This window comes from Helianthus annuus, chromosome 6 (assembly GCF_002127325.2).
Source record: "Helianthus annuus cultivar XRQ/B chromosome 6, HanXRQr2.0-SUNRISE, whole genome shotgun sequence".
In the NCBI taxonomy this organism is placed as follows: Eukaryota; Viridiplantae; Streptophyta; class Magnoliopsida; order Asterales; family Asteraceae; genus Helianthus; species Helianthus annuus.
The window spans coordinates 18215403-18234341 of record NC_035438.2 but is presented as its reverse complement, the minus strand read 5'-3'; the positions used below and the strand labels follow the sequence as shown (position 1 = coordinate 18234341).

General features: G+C 37.1%; 1 protein-coding gene across 1 annotated transcript; it reads right to left on the bottom strand.

The window, feature by feature from the left end:
- Positions 1-2440: 2440 nt before the first annotated feature.
- On the bottom strand, positions 2441-11460 carry LOC110944466. The gene is made up of 2 exons (XM_022186131.1): positions 11058-11460; positions 2441-2619 (listed from the first exon to the last, which is right to left on the bottom strand). The coding sequence occupies exons 1-2, from the start codon at positions 11458-11460 to the stop codon at positions 2441-2443; spliced, it is 582 nt and encodes a 193-aa protein (XP_022041823.1).
- Between the last annotated feature and the right edge of the window lie 7479 nt (positions 11461-18939).

Sequence of the window (18939 nt, the reverse complement as noted above, 5' to 3'; positions counted from 1 at the left end):
CCCTTTAAGTTCCATCTCTCATCCGATGTGGGACAAGGTGCCACTTTCCCACATTTTCAGCATTCAAGTTTCAAACACCAAACTTTGAGCATCGATATCTCATTCATCTTAGCTCCGTTTTGGACGTGGTTTAGTTCGTTGCGAAGCTCTTCCGACATAGAACACAAACCCACAAATAAATATATAAAACCCGCTCATTTTATTTTATTTATTTCTAGTCCAAAATAGGAAAAAATCATTTTCCTATACAAAATTTCCAACAATCCCCCACATGAATAGAAATCGATCTATCAAGTTTCAACGATACACGTTCAACAGTTGAGCATTGCAAGATAGGTAGGTGTAACCTTTGAACCTCCTTTTGTGAAGCATACTTAGCCTCCTAGGGTCTTGTAGACGCGGTGTCCTTGAACAATCCCCCATTTATGTAGGCGACAATATACATTCACACAATACTCTCCCTAGTCGAGTTAAGACCTCATGGTTGTGTCTGTTCATGGTCATGGAACACGTTCCTGGTTCCGCGAGAGCTCTAGGATTTGCGCCTCCCCACAAATCCATTCGAAGCGACCCCACTTCTCTCTAACATAGGTGATTCCTCTAGATCATTAAAAGCATCATGGTTAATTTGGATTTCCTCAAAATCCTTTACCTCAACATGCTTAACCTTTCTTTCATGTCACTGATTGGAATGGACTAGGAAGTATACAACTCCCTTTATTGAAATTTGGGGCACCCCCCACAGTGACTCCCTTTGGGTTTATGATTAAGTTTGCCTATTGAACCTAGATCTTGGGATCTCCAGTCAACTAGGTTAGGTTTCCCTCATATTCCCTTCATCTATAGGCTTTAGTCCCATTCCTCTTGACAACCTATACACCTTATCTGTGCTTAAGCCTTCTGTTAACGGGTCCGCAATGTTCTCATTTGACCTCACATAGTCAACTGAGATAACACCCGTTGAGATAAGTTGTCGTACCGTGTTGTGTCTACGTCGAATGTGCCTTGATCTGCCATTGTACATCATGCTTTGTGCTCTAGCAAGAGCAGACTGATTGTCACAATGTATGCAGATCGCCGTCAACGGCTTTGGCCATCTTGGAATATCTTCCACAAATTGACGTAGCCACTCCGCCTCTTCCCCGCTTTTATCTAAAGCGATGAATTCGGATTCCATCGTGGATCTCGCTATAACCGTTTGCTTGGAAGACTTCCAAGCTATAGTTGCGCCAGTAAGTGTAAACACGTAACCACTTGTTGATCTGTGATCCTTTATATCCGATATCCAGTTCGCGTTAGTGTATCCTTCGATCACTGCTGGATCACGGGTATAATGGAATCCATAGTCTCTCGTGTATCTTATGTATCTGAGCACCCTCGTGATAGCTTTCCAATGATCCTCGCTCGGATTACTGGTGTATCTACTTAGCCTGCTCACAGCATACGCTAAGTCGGGTCTAGTACATGTCATTAGATACATTAGACTACCAATGATCCTTGAGTACTCTAACTGAGAAACACTCTCGCCTCTATTCTTCCTTAGGCGTTGGGTATTATCAATTGGACTTGGAGCTATACTCGTATCGTCCGAATTGAATTTCCCAAGGATCTTGTCCACGTAGTGAGATTGACTCAACACAAGACCATTTTGGGTTCTAGTGATTTTTACTCCAAGAATCACATCCGCGAGACCCATGTCTTTCATGTCAAACCTTGCTTTCAACATGTCTTTTGTTGATTTGATCATATTATCATCACTCCCAATGATAAGCATATCATCTACATAAAGACATAAAATCACATAACCTCTTGGTGTGTCTTTAAAATAAACACACTTGTCGCACTCATTTATTTTGAAACCATTGTCAATCATGACATGATCAAACTTTTGGTGCCATTGTTTTGGAGCTTGCTTCAAGCCATACAAAGACTTGACCAATTTACATACTTTACCCTTGTTTCTAGGGGCGGAAAAACCCTCAGGTTGTTCCATGTAAATTTCTTCTTCTAAATCGCCATTTAGAAATGCGGTCTTTACATCCATTTGGTGAACTTCCAAATTTCTTAGAGCCGCAATTGCAAGAACCAATCGTATAGAGGTTATTCGCGTTACAGGCGAGTAAGTATCAAAGTAATCTAGACCCTCCTTTTGTCTAAATCCTTTGATCACTAACCTTGCCTTGTATTTATCAATACTTCCATCAGCTTTCATCTTCCTTTTGAATATCCAACGATATCCAAGTGGTTTACAACCAGGTGGAAGATCTACTAACTCCCAAGTATGATTTTGCAATATAGAATCAATTTCATTCTTAATTGCTTCTTGCCATTGAGGTACTTCTGCGGAGGTAACCGCCTCGCGGTAGGTATTGGGCTCACCCTCAACCATATAGCTCATGAAGTCTGGACCAAAAGATTTTTTAACCCTTTGTCGTTTACTTCATCTAAACTCACCCTCCTCGACCTCAGGTCGTTCACGAGTTTCATCTAATCTCGTAGACGAACTCGGACCTGCCTCATCTACCCATGTAGATGAACTTGGACCTGGTTCATCTAACCATGTAGAGGAACTTGGACCCGTTTCATCAGCCGCTGTTGATGAAGTCGCTTGTGTTTGACCTAACATAGGAAACACATTTTCAAAATATGAGACGATGTTAGGATTTGCCTCCATGATAGTGTGTTTGTGTACATCGGGATTCTTGGACTCATGTACAAGAAAACGATGCGCACTACTTTGATGTGCATATCCAATGAAAATGCAATCAACAGTTTTGGGTCCTATCCTAAGAGTCTTAGGAGGTGGTACAATCACCTTAGCTAGGCACCCCCACACTTTCAAGTATTTGTACGATGGCTTTCTTTTTCTCCATAACTCATATGGAGTTTCGTCCCTATTTTTCAACGGTATCTTGTTCAAAAGATAGTTTGCTGAGAGAATGGCGTCCCCCCACATTTCTCGGTTCACTCCCGAGCTTATCAACATGGCGTTCATCATTTCTTTCAATGTGCGGTTCTTACGTTCCGCAACGCCATTTGATTGTGTAGAATAAGGAGGTGTACACTCATGTACAATGCCACTTTTTGCGCATAAATCCGCAAAAGGTGCAACATATTCACCTCCTCGATCGCTTCTCAAAGCTTTTATCTTCTTTTTAAGTTGATTCTCAACTTCGTTTTTGTACAAGATAAACTTCTCTATTGCTTCGTCTTTACTTTTAAGTAAATACACGTAGCAATATTTCGTACAATCATCAATAAACGTGATGAAGTACTTATTTCCTCCACGCGTGGGAACCGCTTTTAAATACACACATCGGTATGAATTAAATCAAGGGGTTCGGTTATTCGTTCAACCGATTTAAACGATGATCTCGTAAGTTTGGATTCAACACATGTCTCGCATTTGTGATTGGACTCGATATGGAATGTTGGTATTAAGTTTAATTTAATTAAACGTCGTAATGAATTAAAATTTACATGTCCTAGTCTACCATGCCAAACATTAGAAGACCAACCATGTAAGAAGAAGTAGAAATTTCATTCATTTTCTTGTTTTGGTTTACAACCATTACATTCATTTTGAACATTCCATTTAGGGCATAACTGTAACAACCCTCACTAAAATTAATATTTAGTATGATAATTATGCAATAAGGAAACCCTAATTAAGTTTAGTATGATTAATTAATCAGTTAATCGATATTAGTTAAGCTAACAAGATTAATTGAGCTAAGTAAGGTCTATTAAAAATAGATATATATGGGGTCGTATAAGAACGTTTAATATTAATAATAAAATATATTATTTTTTTTCCTTACTCCGTTTTTAATGAAACTTAGGTTAAAACGTAGATAAAAATATGCTCGTTCTAAAGACATATTCGTCGTTTTATAAAACGTTATATTTTAAAAGTTATGCAAGAAAAACGAGTGAAGCAGCTGAATTAATATATATAAGCAAGCTAGCTAGCACGTCAAGCAGGTAGGTAGGCACATCAACTTATCGACCAGAATATGAATTGAGGTGCTTGCCTGCTTGCTATAAATAAGAAGCTTAGGATTCATTTTTCTTTGCTCATTTCTTTTCTTCTTCTCTCTATACGTTGGTGTTCTAACCAATAATCACTCAATCGCTATTACGATTCATTTTCCGAGTGATCAATATATCCAATGGATGTTTAAGTACCGCCCACATTAGGGTTATACTTTGTCGTTCGTCGTTAATTCGATGAATGAGTTTAAGTATTATACTTTGTCGTTCGTCGTTAATTCGATGAATGAGTTTAAGTATTATACTTTGTCGTTCGTCGTTAATTCGATGAATGAGTTTAAGTATCGCACTTGGTCGTTCGTTGTGAGAACTTGATCTCGTGAGTTATCGTAAAAGCTGTATTGGTCATTAACCCGGTTTTTGTGAAATTCGTTAAGGTTCGAATCTCATGACTACCGTTAAGGTTTGATTTGGGTTTTGCACCAATACGTATTCCATTCTGTTAAACTACCAAGAATACTCCCAACTACACCCTTACAATCAAACAAACTATAAAATCATCAGAAGATCCAGAATAATAAAGTGCATGCCTAACTATCGAAAGAAGTAGAATCAGGAAGTTTGTTAACTCAATCCTGCATGCTGATTTGTGAGTTATTCTTCTTTTATAAACTCTTTTCTCACAGTTTGTGAGTTGTTAACTGTTTACAATACTCCAAATTATTTTCAGAATTATAACTTACAGTGATTAAGTTTATGTAATCACCAAGTTACAGCCGGTATGTGGGGTATTGTGCACATTACTTGATAATCTTCACCATTGGGGCAGCCATTGGGTGATATGACCATAATCACAGACACCATTGGACAGGTGGGCCAATGGGTCGAGTGGTAAAGTACTGTGGGTAGTTGGTTGATATCAGAAACATTGTAAAAGATCTTAACACTGTGAATTATAACTAATGTGTCGTTTTAGTAAAATGAATGATTCACTCGGTATTTCCCGCTGACAAAATCTTTTTAAAACGCGTTTCAGGTAATTACAATAAATTGGAGTAAGGATTGGATCCGACATTGAAGGACTTCAAGAAGTGGCTTATTTTCAAATTAAGAAATATTGTTTTTATTAAAAGCTACCTTTGTAAAACATGGAATTTATTCCATCTTTTTAAATAAAATCCGGTGTTTCTAAACTCTGATATTTTTCCTAACTCACGGTCCTGATGAAATTTCCGCTGCAATGTTTTTCAAAATAATCACCGGTACCACTGGACTGCTCACGGCACCGATTCTGGCCAGGATGGGGTCGGGGGTCGTGACAGAAGGTGGTATCAGAGCTAAGCCACTGCTTTAAGCCTATAAGTGTTGTGATAACAATACTTAAGCTTAAATAAAAGAGTTAGGAGATTGCTATTAACTGGTAGCACATCTGATAGCCTTTAGACTTGAACATAAGAAAAGATGCTTTAGTATAAGCTAAGCCACTTGTTTAAAGCAATTAGGTGTTAATAATACCTAAGCTTAAACGGAAAGTTAGAAACTTAATATTATCTGATAGCACTCTGAATGATATTTAGACTCGAACTTAAGAATTTTGTCTTAATATAAGCTTCAAGATAAAATTACTTATGTAAGTATAAATAATTATAATTGGTATTCAATAAGAATAACGACTAGCAGGCAATAGCATTTAATTGCTATTTATTCTTGTTTCTTGGTATTACTTGGTCAAGAATAAAAGATATGTTATGGGAATACAAATTTTCTTAATTCTGGATAAAAGCCCTAATAAAAGAGGCACTTTTAAAATCTTGAAAAGATACTATTTATGGGAAATAGAAAATTTTCTCCGGCAAAACTGGGTATAGAGTAGCAGACTCTCCAGCTTGTCCGGATATACTGAGGTTACCTCTCCGGCGCGAACCGGGTAAGATGGGGTATATAAAATGTCAAACAAGTGACAAGATTTCCCTAAATAAGTATCATGGGCTGATATCAGACTTGTTTTTGAAAATAAGAATCTGTTAAATACATTAACCTTATAAAGGGTATGTATATTACAGCATGTGAAATATATGATTATATAGATATGTATATCTATAAGAAATTTCAAAAGCCATAACAATTGATAATTAAGGATAAAGCACAAGTATATGTGTCAATAATAAATCTAGATTCCTTTATCAAAAATCTCTTACCTATATCGATATCCAACATTATTTTGTTTGATCATCTACCTCGTAACTCGAGCAATAATAATAAATGGAAACCCATTAAGTTAGGACACCATCAAAAATATAAGAATTACCAATGCGTTACCATAAATTATTAACGCCATAAATTATGAACGCAAGTAAGAAGCATGTAAAGTTGTGCTAATGCACAAGAAAACACATAAAACTTAAATTATACGTCCACAGACGTCAAAGTTTATCACACACAAACTTCCAAGGCAAGACCTTTGAAAAATATAAATTAGGCACGATGACACCAATATTAATTTCGTCGGTGAAAGTACTACTAATCAAAAAGCGGTATTTTGCCACATGATCTTATAACCGATCAAAATCTCGCTGAGGTACAATATTTCACAAACATCAGTGCATAGTCTAACCTGAGTCATAATTATTAGCACTACAAAAGAAGTCATATAGTTTTGCAAATACCCTATTTCATTTCATTTCATTTCATTCGACATTCCTTGGTACTGTCACGTAACAACGGTTATCACACGAGATTTCAGATAAAGTTCTTATATTTCTTTCGTTGCAATTCTAACTTCTGCCTATAATAAGTTGACTTTCTTGTTCTTTTAATGGTCATCATACCATAAAGAATTCTTTCATAATAGCAAATATTGATCTATTTCATTTCTTGGTAAATCCACACTTTACACATGCACTATTTGTTGCGCATATGGTTCGTTTGATTTATAAAGACCACTGGAGGGCTTCATTCCAAATTATTATTTTTATCAAAAGTTCAAATATCGTATTACTATACTTGATCTTTGCATTTATAAACCACGGTTATTGCAAAACGTTGACTCTTTGATATCGAGTCAATAAGTTTCTTAAAAAACTCAATTTCCTTTAGCATACATGGGTTTTGTTGTAACCATATCCAAAATTTCTTATTAATACATGAACTCGTTTTGTTTACACCAAGTTCAATTGTTTGAACTTGCTCGTATTACGTATTCAATTCAAAATCCCATATGATGGATTGAAGCCATCATATTCAAAATAGTCCCGACAAGCACTTCAATTCTCTTGAACCATAACATGCTTTCTTGGCCTTCGACTTCACTGAATTATTTCTTTAATCACGATCACTTTGTAAATGACATTTTCACAAAATTGAAGATTGCGCTAATCTAGGATTTAATTATTTATTTATTTATATTGAATCCGCTTTATTGATTTGTTTTATAAAAGCAATCTTAACACAATTATATGCTAAAATAATGATCCACCATTTCATGTCCTAAATTCCGTAGTCCTTACAACCAATCGAGTCTTTCGTGATATTTCTTACCTTATCATCATTAATCGAAAAACATTGTATAAACTTAATTGATTATATATAGAAACTTACAATATAGTATTTCTGTAATTAAATTTTTTTTTTTTAAAACCATTAAGGAAAAGAAATTATATTTTTGTTTAAAGTATATTCTCATTTAAGTTTATGCATTTATTATTGATAATTAATATTAGTTTTATTATTAGTAATAATATATTAATAGTAATAGTGTTAATATTATTTTTAGATACTAGAGTTATTATCAGGGGCATGTATTGAATAGCCTAGCCTTAGTTAGGCATGGACTGGCCACCTATGCTTAAACAAGGCAGCACTAACCAATATCCAACCATGATAATAACTATTTAGTATATATATATAAATTAAGTCATCATACTTAGTTAATAAATTTCAATTATATGTAAAAATATTTTCTATATATAGAAATATATATATATATACTTCGTACTGTAAAGAGAAAACATATTTTCATAAAACAAATAAAGGAACGAATAAAATTATCTAAATAATCGTCTAAATATTCATAACCAAGACATGTTATAAATAATTTTTTTTTATCTTGATTAATATTTCACAACTATTAAATACTTATAGAAATATTCTTTTATAATATATACATATTAAAATATCAAATGTCATTTACGCAACCCAATATTTAAGTATGCTTGATATTAGAGTAAACATTTATTATTTTACTTTTATGATTTAAAATACCCTATTATAAAATCTTATAGTTAAACATACTTGATTTTAAAAATAATAATCGTAAGTTATAGAATATTGGGTAAACCAATTTATAAAACATATATCAGTATATTGTCAAAGTTACCACGGGTTTTGATATTTAAACCTATCTATATTTATTTATTATTCCATCTTATGATAACATAAAAGGAAAAGGAATTTAATAAATCAAAGTATCACCTATCTTTAATCAAACATATTGATCTGAATACAATTGTGTATTAAAACAAAAATTCTCTAACTTTATTGTCTTTTCATGTATTCTTACAAATCACCCATCGCAACACATTGATTTTCTTACAAATATTTGACGAATCATTTTCATGTTTTCATTTCATTTTGAACCGGTCAATCTTAAGTCTTCCTTAGGTACCAATCAAGGTAAGTTTTCTTCTGACAAAGAATTTTACTAATTCCAAAAAAAAAAAAGTTCTTCACATTCATTTTTCTATAGATCATATATCTTTTGGCTTGAACCCAATCACCTTGAAAAACTATACCATTTCATCTCATTCGTTTGAACATTTCATCTTTTAAAATATCTAGATTCGCTTCCTTGAAACTCACAATTTCGAAAACGGTGAATTTATTCGGTCATCATTATTGAATTCTTTCAATCATTACAAAAACTTTGTAGCATCCGAATAGAGCTGTAGCCTATGTTAAACCCTATTCATAAGTCATTCGTTTGATTTGTCATATTCTTGGTACAATTATGTACTCAGATTACAATACACTAAATCCTGTTGTCCAGTACCATTTAAGTAAACAATACTGATTTTCGGATAATCATTAACAAATCATTTTCCATACTCCCATTCACAAATAGATATTTATCGAATCGGAATCTCCCTCAATTGATTAAAGTAAGTTCATTTTGAATATTAAATCCAATTGTTTCTATAAATCATTTTTATTTTTAAAAATGTTCATACCCCTCAAAATATCTTTTAATTCCATTCCACGCTACATTATTCCTCTTAATTAAAAGAAGAAACATAACCCCAAGAAAATATCATAGTTCAAATCTCGAGGACGAGATTTTTATTAAGGTGGGGAGGATGTAACAACCCTCACTAAAATTAATATTTAGTATGATAATTATGCAATAAGGAAACCCTAATTAAGTTTAGTATGATTAATTAATCAGTTAATCGATATTAGTTAAGCTAACAAGATTAATTAAGCTAAGTAAGGTCTATTAAAAATAGATATATATGGGGTCGTATAAGAACGTTTAATATTAATAATAAAATATATTATTTTTTTTCCTTACTCCGTTTTTAATGAAACTTAGGTTAAAACGTAGATAAAAATATGCTCGTTCTAAAGACATATTCGTCGTTTTATAAAACGTTATATTTTAAAAGTTATGCAAGAAAAACGAGTGAAGCAGCTGAATTAATATATATAAGCAAGCTAGCTAGCACGTCAAGCAGGTAGGTAGGCACGTCAACTTATCGACCAGAATATGAATTGAGGTGCTTGCCTGCTTGCTATAAATAAGAAGCTTAGGATTCATTTTTCTTTGCTCATTTCTTTTCTTCTTCTCTCTATACGTTGGTGTTCTAGCCAATAATCACTCAATCGCTATTACGATTCATTTTCCGAGTGATCAATATATCCAATGGATGTTTAAGTACCGCCCACATTAGGGTTATACTTTGTCGTTCGTCGTTAATTCGATGAATGAGTTTAAGTATTATACTTTGTCGTTCGTCGTTAATTCGATGAATGAGTTTAAGTATTATACTTTGTCGTTCGTCGTTAATTCGATGAATGAGTTTAAGTATCGCACTTGGTCGTTCGTTGTGAGAACTTGATCTCGTGAGTTATCGTAAAAGCTGTATTGATCATTAACCCGGTTTTTGTGAAATTCGTTAAGGTTCGAATCTCATGACTACCGTTAAGGTTTGATTTGGGTTTTGCACCAATACGTATTCCATTCTGTTAAACTACCAAGAATACTCCCAACTACACCCTTACAATCAAACAAACTATAAAATCATCAGAAGATCCAGAATAATAAAGTGCATGCCTAATTATCGAAAGAAGTAGAATCAGGAAGTTTGTTAACTCAATCCTGCATGCTGATTTGTGAGTTATTCTTCTTTTATAAACTCTTTTCTCACAGTTTGTGAGTTGTTAACTGTTTACAATACTCCAAATTATTTTCAGAATTATAACTTACAGTGATTAAGTTTATGTAATCACCAAGTTACAGCCGGTATGTGGGGTATTGTGCACATTACTTGATAATCTTCACCATTGGGGCAGCCATTGGGTGATATGACCATAATCACAGACACCATTAGACAGGTGGGCCAATGGGTCGAGTGGTAAAGTACTGTGGGTAGTTGGTTGATATCAGAAACATTGTAAAAGATCTTAACACTGTAAATTATAACTAATGTGTCGTTTTAGTAAAATGAATGATTCACTCGGTATTTCCCGCTGACAAAATCTTTTTAAAACGCGTTTCAGGTAATTACAATAAATTGGAGTAAGGATTGGATCCGACATTGAAGGACTTCAAGAAGTGGCTTATTTTCAAATTAAGAAATATTGTTTTTATTAAAAGCTACCTTTGTAAAACATGGAATTTATTCCATCTTTTTAAATAAAATCCGGTGTTTCTAAACTCTGATATTTTTCCTAACTCACGGTCCTGATGAAATTTCCGCTGCAATGTTTTTCAAAATAATCACCGGTACCACTGGACTGCTCACGGCACCGATTCCGGCCAGGATGGGGTCGGGGGTCGTGACAATAACCCTTTCCAACAAACATTCCACGTCTAGACAAGACAAAATTGTCCAATTCAAACACTGGACGAAATCCAAACTTGTTGAGCATCCATCCCGACACGAGATTCTTCCTTATCTCTGGGACATAAAGCACGTTGGTCAAAGTAAGCTCCTGGCCAGACGTCATCTTCAGGATGACAGTGCCTTCCCCCTTGATGCTAGCGGTAGCTTTATTTCCCATATAAAGCTTTTCTTCACCCGACGCTTCCTTGAATGTAGAGAAAAGAGCCTTGTCTCCACAAACATGGCGGGTTGCACCCGTGTCAACGAACCATCCTTTTGGGTTTTCACCCATTGCGTTGACTTCTTCAATCATAGCCGCTTCCTCGGTTATCATTGCAATCAGAGGCATACCATCCTCATCAACCATATGCGCACGCTCACGCTTTGGTTTCTTGCATTGGTTAGCACGGTGCCCCGTCTCGTTACAATTGTAACAAGTACCTTGGAAAGGCGCAGGCTTCTTTTTCACAGCCCCCTTTTTCGGTCCAAGGTTGTTAACCTTTGCTTTCCCTTTGTTGTTGTTTTTACCCTTGCCCTTCTTGCCCTTTGAGGACTCCCCAACTTCCACCATGTTTGCCTTAGCCGAAGCTTGCAAAATGGTGCCTTTTTGGGCCACCCTATTGTCCTCTTCTATACGAAGATGGACGACAAGTTCCTCAATCGTCATTTCCTTCCGCTTGTGTTTAAGATAATTCTTAAAATCCAACCAAGCAGGAGGTAATTTCTCAATCATGGCTGCCACTTGAAACATCTCGCTGAGTACCATACCCTCAGTGTGGATGTTATGAACTATAATCTGTAACTCTTGGACTTGGTTCATAACAGTCTTGTTATCAACCATCTTGAAGTCCAAGAAACGGGCGACAACAAATTTCTTTGTTCCCGCATCCTCCGTTTTGTACTTTTTATCCAAGGACTCCCATAATTCTTTGGAAGTCTTGATATTATAGTACACATTATACAATGCATCCGAGAGATCGTTGAGAACATAGCCTCGACATATAAAGTCCGAGTGCTTCCACGCCTCTACCGCGCTCAGAGCCTGAGCATCGGTCTCCCCTTCCACAGGTTGGGGAACGGTCTCCGTCAAGAACCTCGCAAGATTCATGGTGGTCAACTAGAAGAACATCTTCTGTTGCCACCTTTTGAAGTGGAGACCCGAGAACTTCTCGGGTCGTTCAGCATGATTTGCCACTGTGGACGCTCCCACAGTGTTGGCAGGGGTTCCAACGACAACATTAGTGTTGCTGGTATTCATGTTTTCAGTCGACATTCTGAAAAGTTCCAAGAAAACAAGTTAATAAAACTGTTTTCAAAATAATAAATACACTAATTTATTATTTTATGAGTGCGAAAAAACCAGCCGTGTAGCTTCTAAGTCCAACTTTGAAGACTACAACAATAGGTTTTTAGAACTCAGCGACAGAAAGGAGTAGAAACAGAGTTCTGTTTTGACAAAGTCGCTACTTTGAATCAAAACAGAGAAAAGAAAATCTGTTTTTTAAAACACAACTGTATGAATTCAAAACTGGTTCGAATTCACAGCAGAATATGTTTGTGATTCTACACGAACGGTGTTTTTAAAAAATTTGTTTTAAGATTATAGGAATCCGATCGCGTAAAATAAATAAAATAATTTATTAACTTGAAATACAAGAACAATAACAGAATTACAACTGAAAGTAAATACAATTACAACTGAAAAAAGGAAAAACAAAGACAGAAAACTCGAACAGAAAAACTGTTCTTGGCTGAGGATCGTGTTAGACACGGGTCCCTTAAAACAAATTTCGTGTCTCCCAGGAGAACACGTTTGTTTCCAGGATACAACAGCCGCAAGCAGTTGCACTGCCGGTCTTGACTCCAACCCGAAGGTGTACCTCGAACTCTTGAAGAAGATATAGATTTTTGTGAGAGAGGAAGAAGATAGCTTTTTGTGTTTTCGGTGTTATTTCTGCAATAGGGTAGCACCCTATTTATAGTTGCAGGTCTAGGCGAAACTGAAAAACGAATTAAATGGAAAATTAAACTGCATTAGACGTCTTTAATGCACTTTAATTCGTCACTTAATTCTCAGTCAAACGCATTAACTTCGTCAGTTTCAAACGCTGAATGTAACTGCACTAGCATTAACTGCAGCAGAAAGCTTCCGCGTGCGCGCGCGCAAGATACACTGGTGCGCGCGCAGGTCTACACCCGCATGCGCGGTGCGTCCACTTGGCTCACTGTCATGCGCGCGTGCGCCATACTCACTCAGGTCCATGCGCGCATGCGCACGTGTGCCACGTCACCTGTGAGCCTCTACGAGCACGCCACACAGTCACGGCGTTTTGGCTCACTTAGGTGCGCCGCGCACGTCACCTCAGTGCGCATGCACCATGCGCGCAACCGCGCGCCTACGTGTACTCGTGCGCGTGCGCGCATGACTGCCACGTCATGCGCATGCATCCCACATCACCAACCACTTGGTCCTTGCAACCCTTGTGCTTCACCACGCGCGCGCGGTCAAAAATACAAAGGCGGCTCTCAAGCGGCTCGCGGCGATGCGAGCGTGCGAAGTGCAAAGTGCGCCATCAAAGCGACACATTGCGCCTCATCGCCCACGCCACGCGCGCGCGCGTGTGTGCGAGTGCTCGCGAGTATACTAGTGAGTGCTTCCATGAAACAATAAGAATGAAGAGATCCTACTTAAATACCCCTTTTAGTTCCATCTCTCATCCGATGTGGGACAAGGTGCCACTTTCCCACATTTTCAGCATTCAAGTTTCAAACACCAAATTTGAGCATCGATATCTCATTCATCTTAGCTCCGTTTTGGACGTGGTTTAGTTCGTTGCGAAGCTCTTCCGACATAGAACACAAACCCACAAATAAATATATAAAACCCGCTCATTTTATTATGTTTATTTCTAGTCCAAAATAGGAAAAAATCATTTTCCTATACAAAATTTCCAACATTTTTTTGGTCTAATGGTTGATCACTCATATACTTGTTAGTGGCATGTCATGGGTCCAAACCTACACCATTACGTATTTCCTATATATTTATTGGATTTGGTGAATTTAACTGTTGCACATTTCCTAATGAGCCATGGACTCAAAATGTGTGATTAAGTTGGTTTTGATTGCATAAACTCAAATTAGGTCATAGCAAATTATTATTTTAGTGTTAAAGACATTTGTAAAATTAATGGTATACTCATGCGCCATAATAAGACTTAAAATGTGTCAGTGACTTGGGTTTTGGTTGCAGAAAATAATTGTAGAAAAACCAGAATGGGGTGTGAATAGGTATTCTTCGATTACTCACTAATTTAACCGGTTTACGCTTATTTGAAACCTAACAACGAAAGTAAAGAATTAAGGGTTAGAAAGTCAAAACCAATTTATAGAGGTTCAGGTGGATGCTAACAAATCACTTTACGTCCTCTCATCAAGAGTTTTTCCGCTAAAAAAACCATATCTTAGATGGAAGACATCACCAATTTCCTTCACTAATTCAAGGTAGTGGTCCCCTTCTTCAACCCACTATCACTATAGTATGTCTTTATGTCACAACCCCCGGTCCCTAGTTCCCGGGAACGGGCGGCCGTAAGCCAGTTTCGGTGGTATCACATTTATTTATCCAATTTGGCAGCGGAAATTTTCATCAGGACCGTAGTTAGGAAATATTTAATCAGAGTAAACCACCATGTTTTATAACATTAAACATATGGGTAAAAACCCAAGTTTTCAATACACACGTTTCATAGGAATAAATCCTATTTATTTAATAAAAACATCCATTTTATTTTTAGGTAACTTTATTGCCACTTTTCCAAGCCTCCAGTGCTGTCCAGCTGCCTTCTATTTGGCTTTCACATTTTGTTACCTGAAACGCGTTTTAAAAACATTTTGTCAGTGGGAAATACTGGTGAGTGAATCCCAGTTTAATCAGGTTTAAATAAAATTCACAGTGAACAGTATTGAGGGCGATCCCGCAATTACATTTGTTTCCAAGTTATATCAATTATCACCCGTTGGTACTGTCGAACCCGACTTGTGGAAATGTTACTCCTTAACCAGGTTGTAACAAATTTTGTATACAAAACCCCAACATACCCACGATAATTGTATTCTTACAAATACTCAATAATTGTCATTCGCATGAAAAGGTATTTAAGGTTTTGTAAAAACAGTTTGCAAAAAGGAGATTACTCGCATTGCTGTTTTAGGTTATTCTTTAGGGTTTCCTGGTGAATATCTATAATTTACACAAATGCACATGTGTTAGTATAATAACCCATTTTAACATTAGTAATACCCTCCCCGAGACGGCATTCCAACGACTACGTCGGGCAGAACCACGACAGCCGTTACGGAACCCTAGATCAATCGAGCAGCGTATCTAATACGTCTCCAGGGGTTATAATACTTACATCATAGCAGAACCTCGCTATTTTAGGGGGTATAATGCCCGGGTATAGTAACGCCACTACAGAAATTGTGATTTAAGAAGTGAATTGTGAACGAATTGTCGACTGAAGCCGATGGCCTCTGTTTATAGGGTCTGATCTTGACTTTCTCGCGGCCCGCGTAAGATAAGGCAAGGCTTTACGCGGCCCGCGTCAACATCCCGTCAACGCATAGCTTGGCTGGGTCAGCGTGTAGGTCCGCCACGATGATGACACGTGTCATCACCGGGCTGCGCCACCATTTGAGACACTCGCGGCCCGCATCAACTAACAATTACCTTTACGCGGCCCGCCTAAACTAAAGAAATCAAAGGAATCCGGTTACACCTTCATACGGCCCGCGTAAAAGGTTGGGGTGGGTCTATGTGGCCCGCCTCAACTTGAATAAACTTATTTTATTTTTATTTTATCTATTTTGGGCTCGGTTTTCACATACGGGGTACATATAAAGACATATTGATACATTTAAAGATATATTAGGGTGTCAGAACTGTTATGAGGGTGTCGGTTTTACCGAGTGTTGTTATACTTTACGTTCTTTCACTAGTCTAAGGTAGCGTTCACCTTCTTCACTAGCTACACCAAGTAACCAGCTTTACGGTTTTAAACACCATTCTATCACAATGGTGAACAATCTCCCAATACTATATTCTAAGTAATGTTTTACAACAATCACCAATCAATAGGTGAGACCCCTTACAAATATATATACCACTAATCACACTAGTGAACCACAACTTATTTTTTTTCTCTCTTGATCTTTAATCTTCAATCTCTAATTCAAAGCATGACGGTTGTTCGGTAAAGCATGGTCGTTTTCTTTACATTTATTGTAACTTTTGTCTCCCACCATGATTACATCCCACAAATGAAAAGAAACCAACAACTCTTCCATCTTCAAAATTCAAAATCCCTCGAATTGATTATCAACTTGTTTAGTTCAATTGGGATTTTGCTAGTAAAGATTAGAAAGATTAATTTATTATTTTGTAATTAAGTTTTGATTAATTATATCTCTAACCCCCCAATCAATTTTCTTGATATATAATTCTTTGATCTTTGAAGATTGTTTCATTCTTGAACTTGTAGACTTTGAATCTTCATCATTTGTTGCTCTGGTCTTTCAACTTTGCAAATGACAATTTTTGACAATATGTTACACTTGGTGATTTGTTGCCCTTGATGATTAATTGAACTTGATAATTATTTTAAGTGGTGATATGTTGCACTTCATAAGTTTTTCTAAATCATTTTCCAATCTTGATCATCATAGTCTTGGTTTATCCATTGAGACATGTTGATCTTTAAACTTGACGAACCTTGTATATAGTGGTATTGATACTATGTGAATCATTGAATCATTAAGTGATAAGTGCCATGTATTTAGCATACATCCATTTTGGCATCTTTAATTAACAACCATTAACACAAGTAATAAATTCAAAACATTATCAAAACAAGGCATCATCTGGTAACTGGTTAATAAGGAAAGCAGCGGTGGCATATGCATCATGCCAGAAGTTCTTCGGTAACCAAGCATAAAACAATAAAGCTCGAGCTACCTCAGAAAGATGGCGGTTTTTCCGCTTAGCAAGCCCATTCTGTTAGGGAGTATAGGGACACGAAATGCGATAAGCAATGCTAGAATCTGTAAGAAAACGAGCCATAGAACCACGAATGAGCCCAAGAGCACCATCACATAAAAGATTCTTGATGGTACATGAGAGGAGGTTCTCAACAAGCGGTTTGAAATGCCGAAAGCAATAAACCGCTTGAGAACGATAGGTCAAAGGATACAACCATGTAAATCGACAAAAATCATCAATGAAAGTAATGAAATATCAGTTTCCATCTTTGGACATAACATGTGAGGCACCCAAACAATCATAATGGAATGTGATACCACATAGGTAAATGGTAATCTAGTCGATTTTGAAACACTACAAGCATTACAATGTTTATGTGTTGTTTTGTTTGTCAACTGTAAAGACGAACATCTAGACAAAACATCATCAGACGGATGACCTAGCCTAGAATGCCAAGTCTCACGAGAAAAGAAATGAAAATAGACAATCAGTACAACTGATGTGAACTACCACGTGTGTGGTGGAGAAGCTGTCTAGCTAAGGTCTGAATACACAATCCAAAATGAGAGAAAACGACAACAATGTGGTGATCAATGACTAACTATGCAACCGGAAGAAGGTTCTTAGCTAATCCAGAACAACTAGAACATGTCTAAGAACAAGGTCGTGATCAGATAAATGAAGCAAGGCAGTGCCAATGTGAGCAAGGCAGTGCCAAAACTAGAAGGTTCTTGGCTAACACGTGACCCGTGTGAACCGTGAACCGTAAACAACCGATTAATCCAACAATCACCCCCTTAATCGGTTTTTTCACACCACTCATTTACGACACCCGAATCACTGTTTTTTTCCTGAACCATCTTGACTTCTACCGGACACCCGATCTTTACCTCGATCACGTCCAAAGTCTCCCGGTTCAGCCCGAATTAAAACCACCACACTTGTAACATCTCACATGCATTCCCGTTGGAACCGTTCATTCACATCTTGACTTATTACGGATCAACAACCTCTACCCGGTCACATCCAAAGCCACCCGATTTGAACTCCAACGCCATAATGTTAATATCGTGTAATTTCTCCATCCTCTTCTTGTCTTGACAACCATACCTTCTTCCGATTTCACCTGTTCCAAGAGGCCACTCCACCGACAAAGAAAACAAAGCCATCTGCTTATTCTGTTTTCTCGCCTTGCCAAACGAGACGAATCCAAAGTCACCTGCTTTGACGGATCCTTTATGCCCACTATTCACGCACCACGCCGGTCTCCTCTTATCACGAACCAAGCCGATCAAGGCACCCGTTCTCACCTTCTTCTTTCACCGGTTGTATACCATTTGCGCAAACCCGCAACTGACAACTGAACAACCCCGTTCTTCCTCCTTTGATCACCACTAACAGCCACGGACTGCCTATGTTTATCACCGGTCAACCCGTCATCTCAAACAGTTCTTCCACCACGACAACGGTTAAACCGAAACACCTCCCGGTCTCCGTTTTCTGCTGTAAAACAGTGGCGAACATCCCTTCTTTCACTCCTGCCCTCCACCGACTGACACACCCGCCGGTGGCGGAGGCTTCCTCCGATCTTCAAACCCGCTTCCTAGGAGCCCTAGGCTCTGATACCAAATGTTGGTCCAGGCCCCTTGCAACACACACACTCAATACACAAACTCAGGTATATGTTATGGATGTAATCTTGCAAAACGAGAAAATAGTAACAATGAAGGTGAAAGCTTTATGTCGAATGAACATATGGGTGTATCTCATTGATTACAAAGTTTATGTTAAATAATAAACAATCAA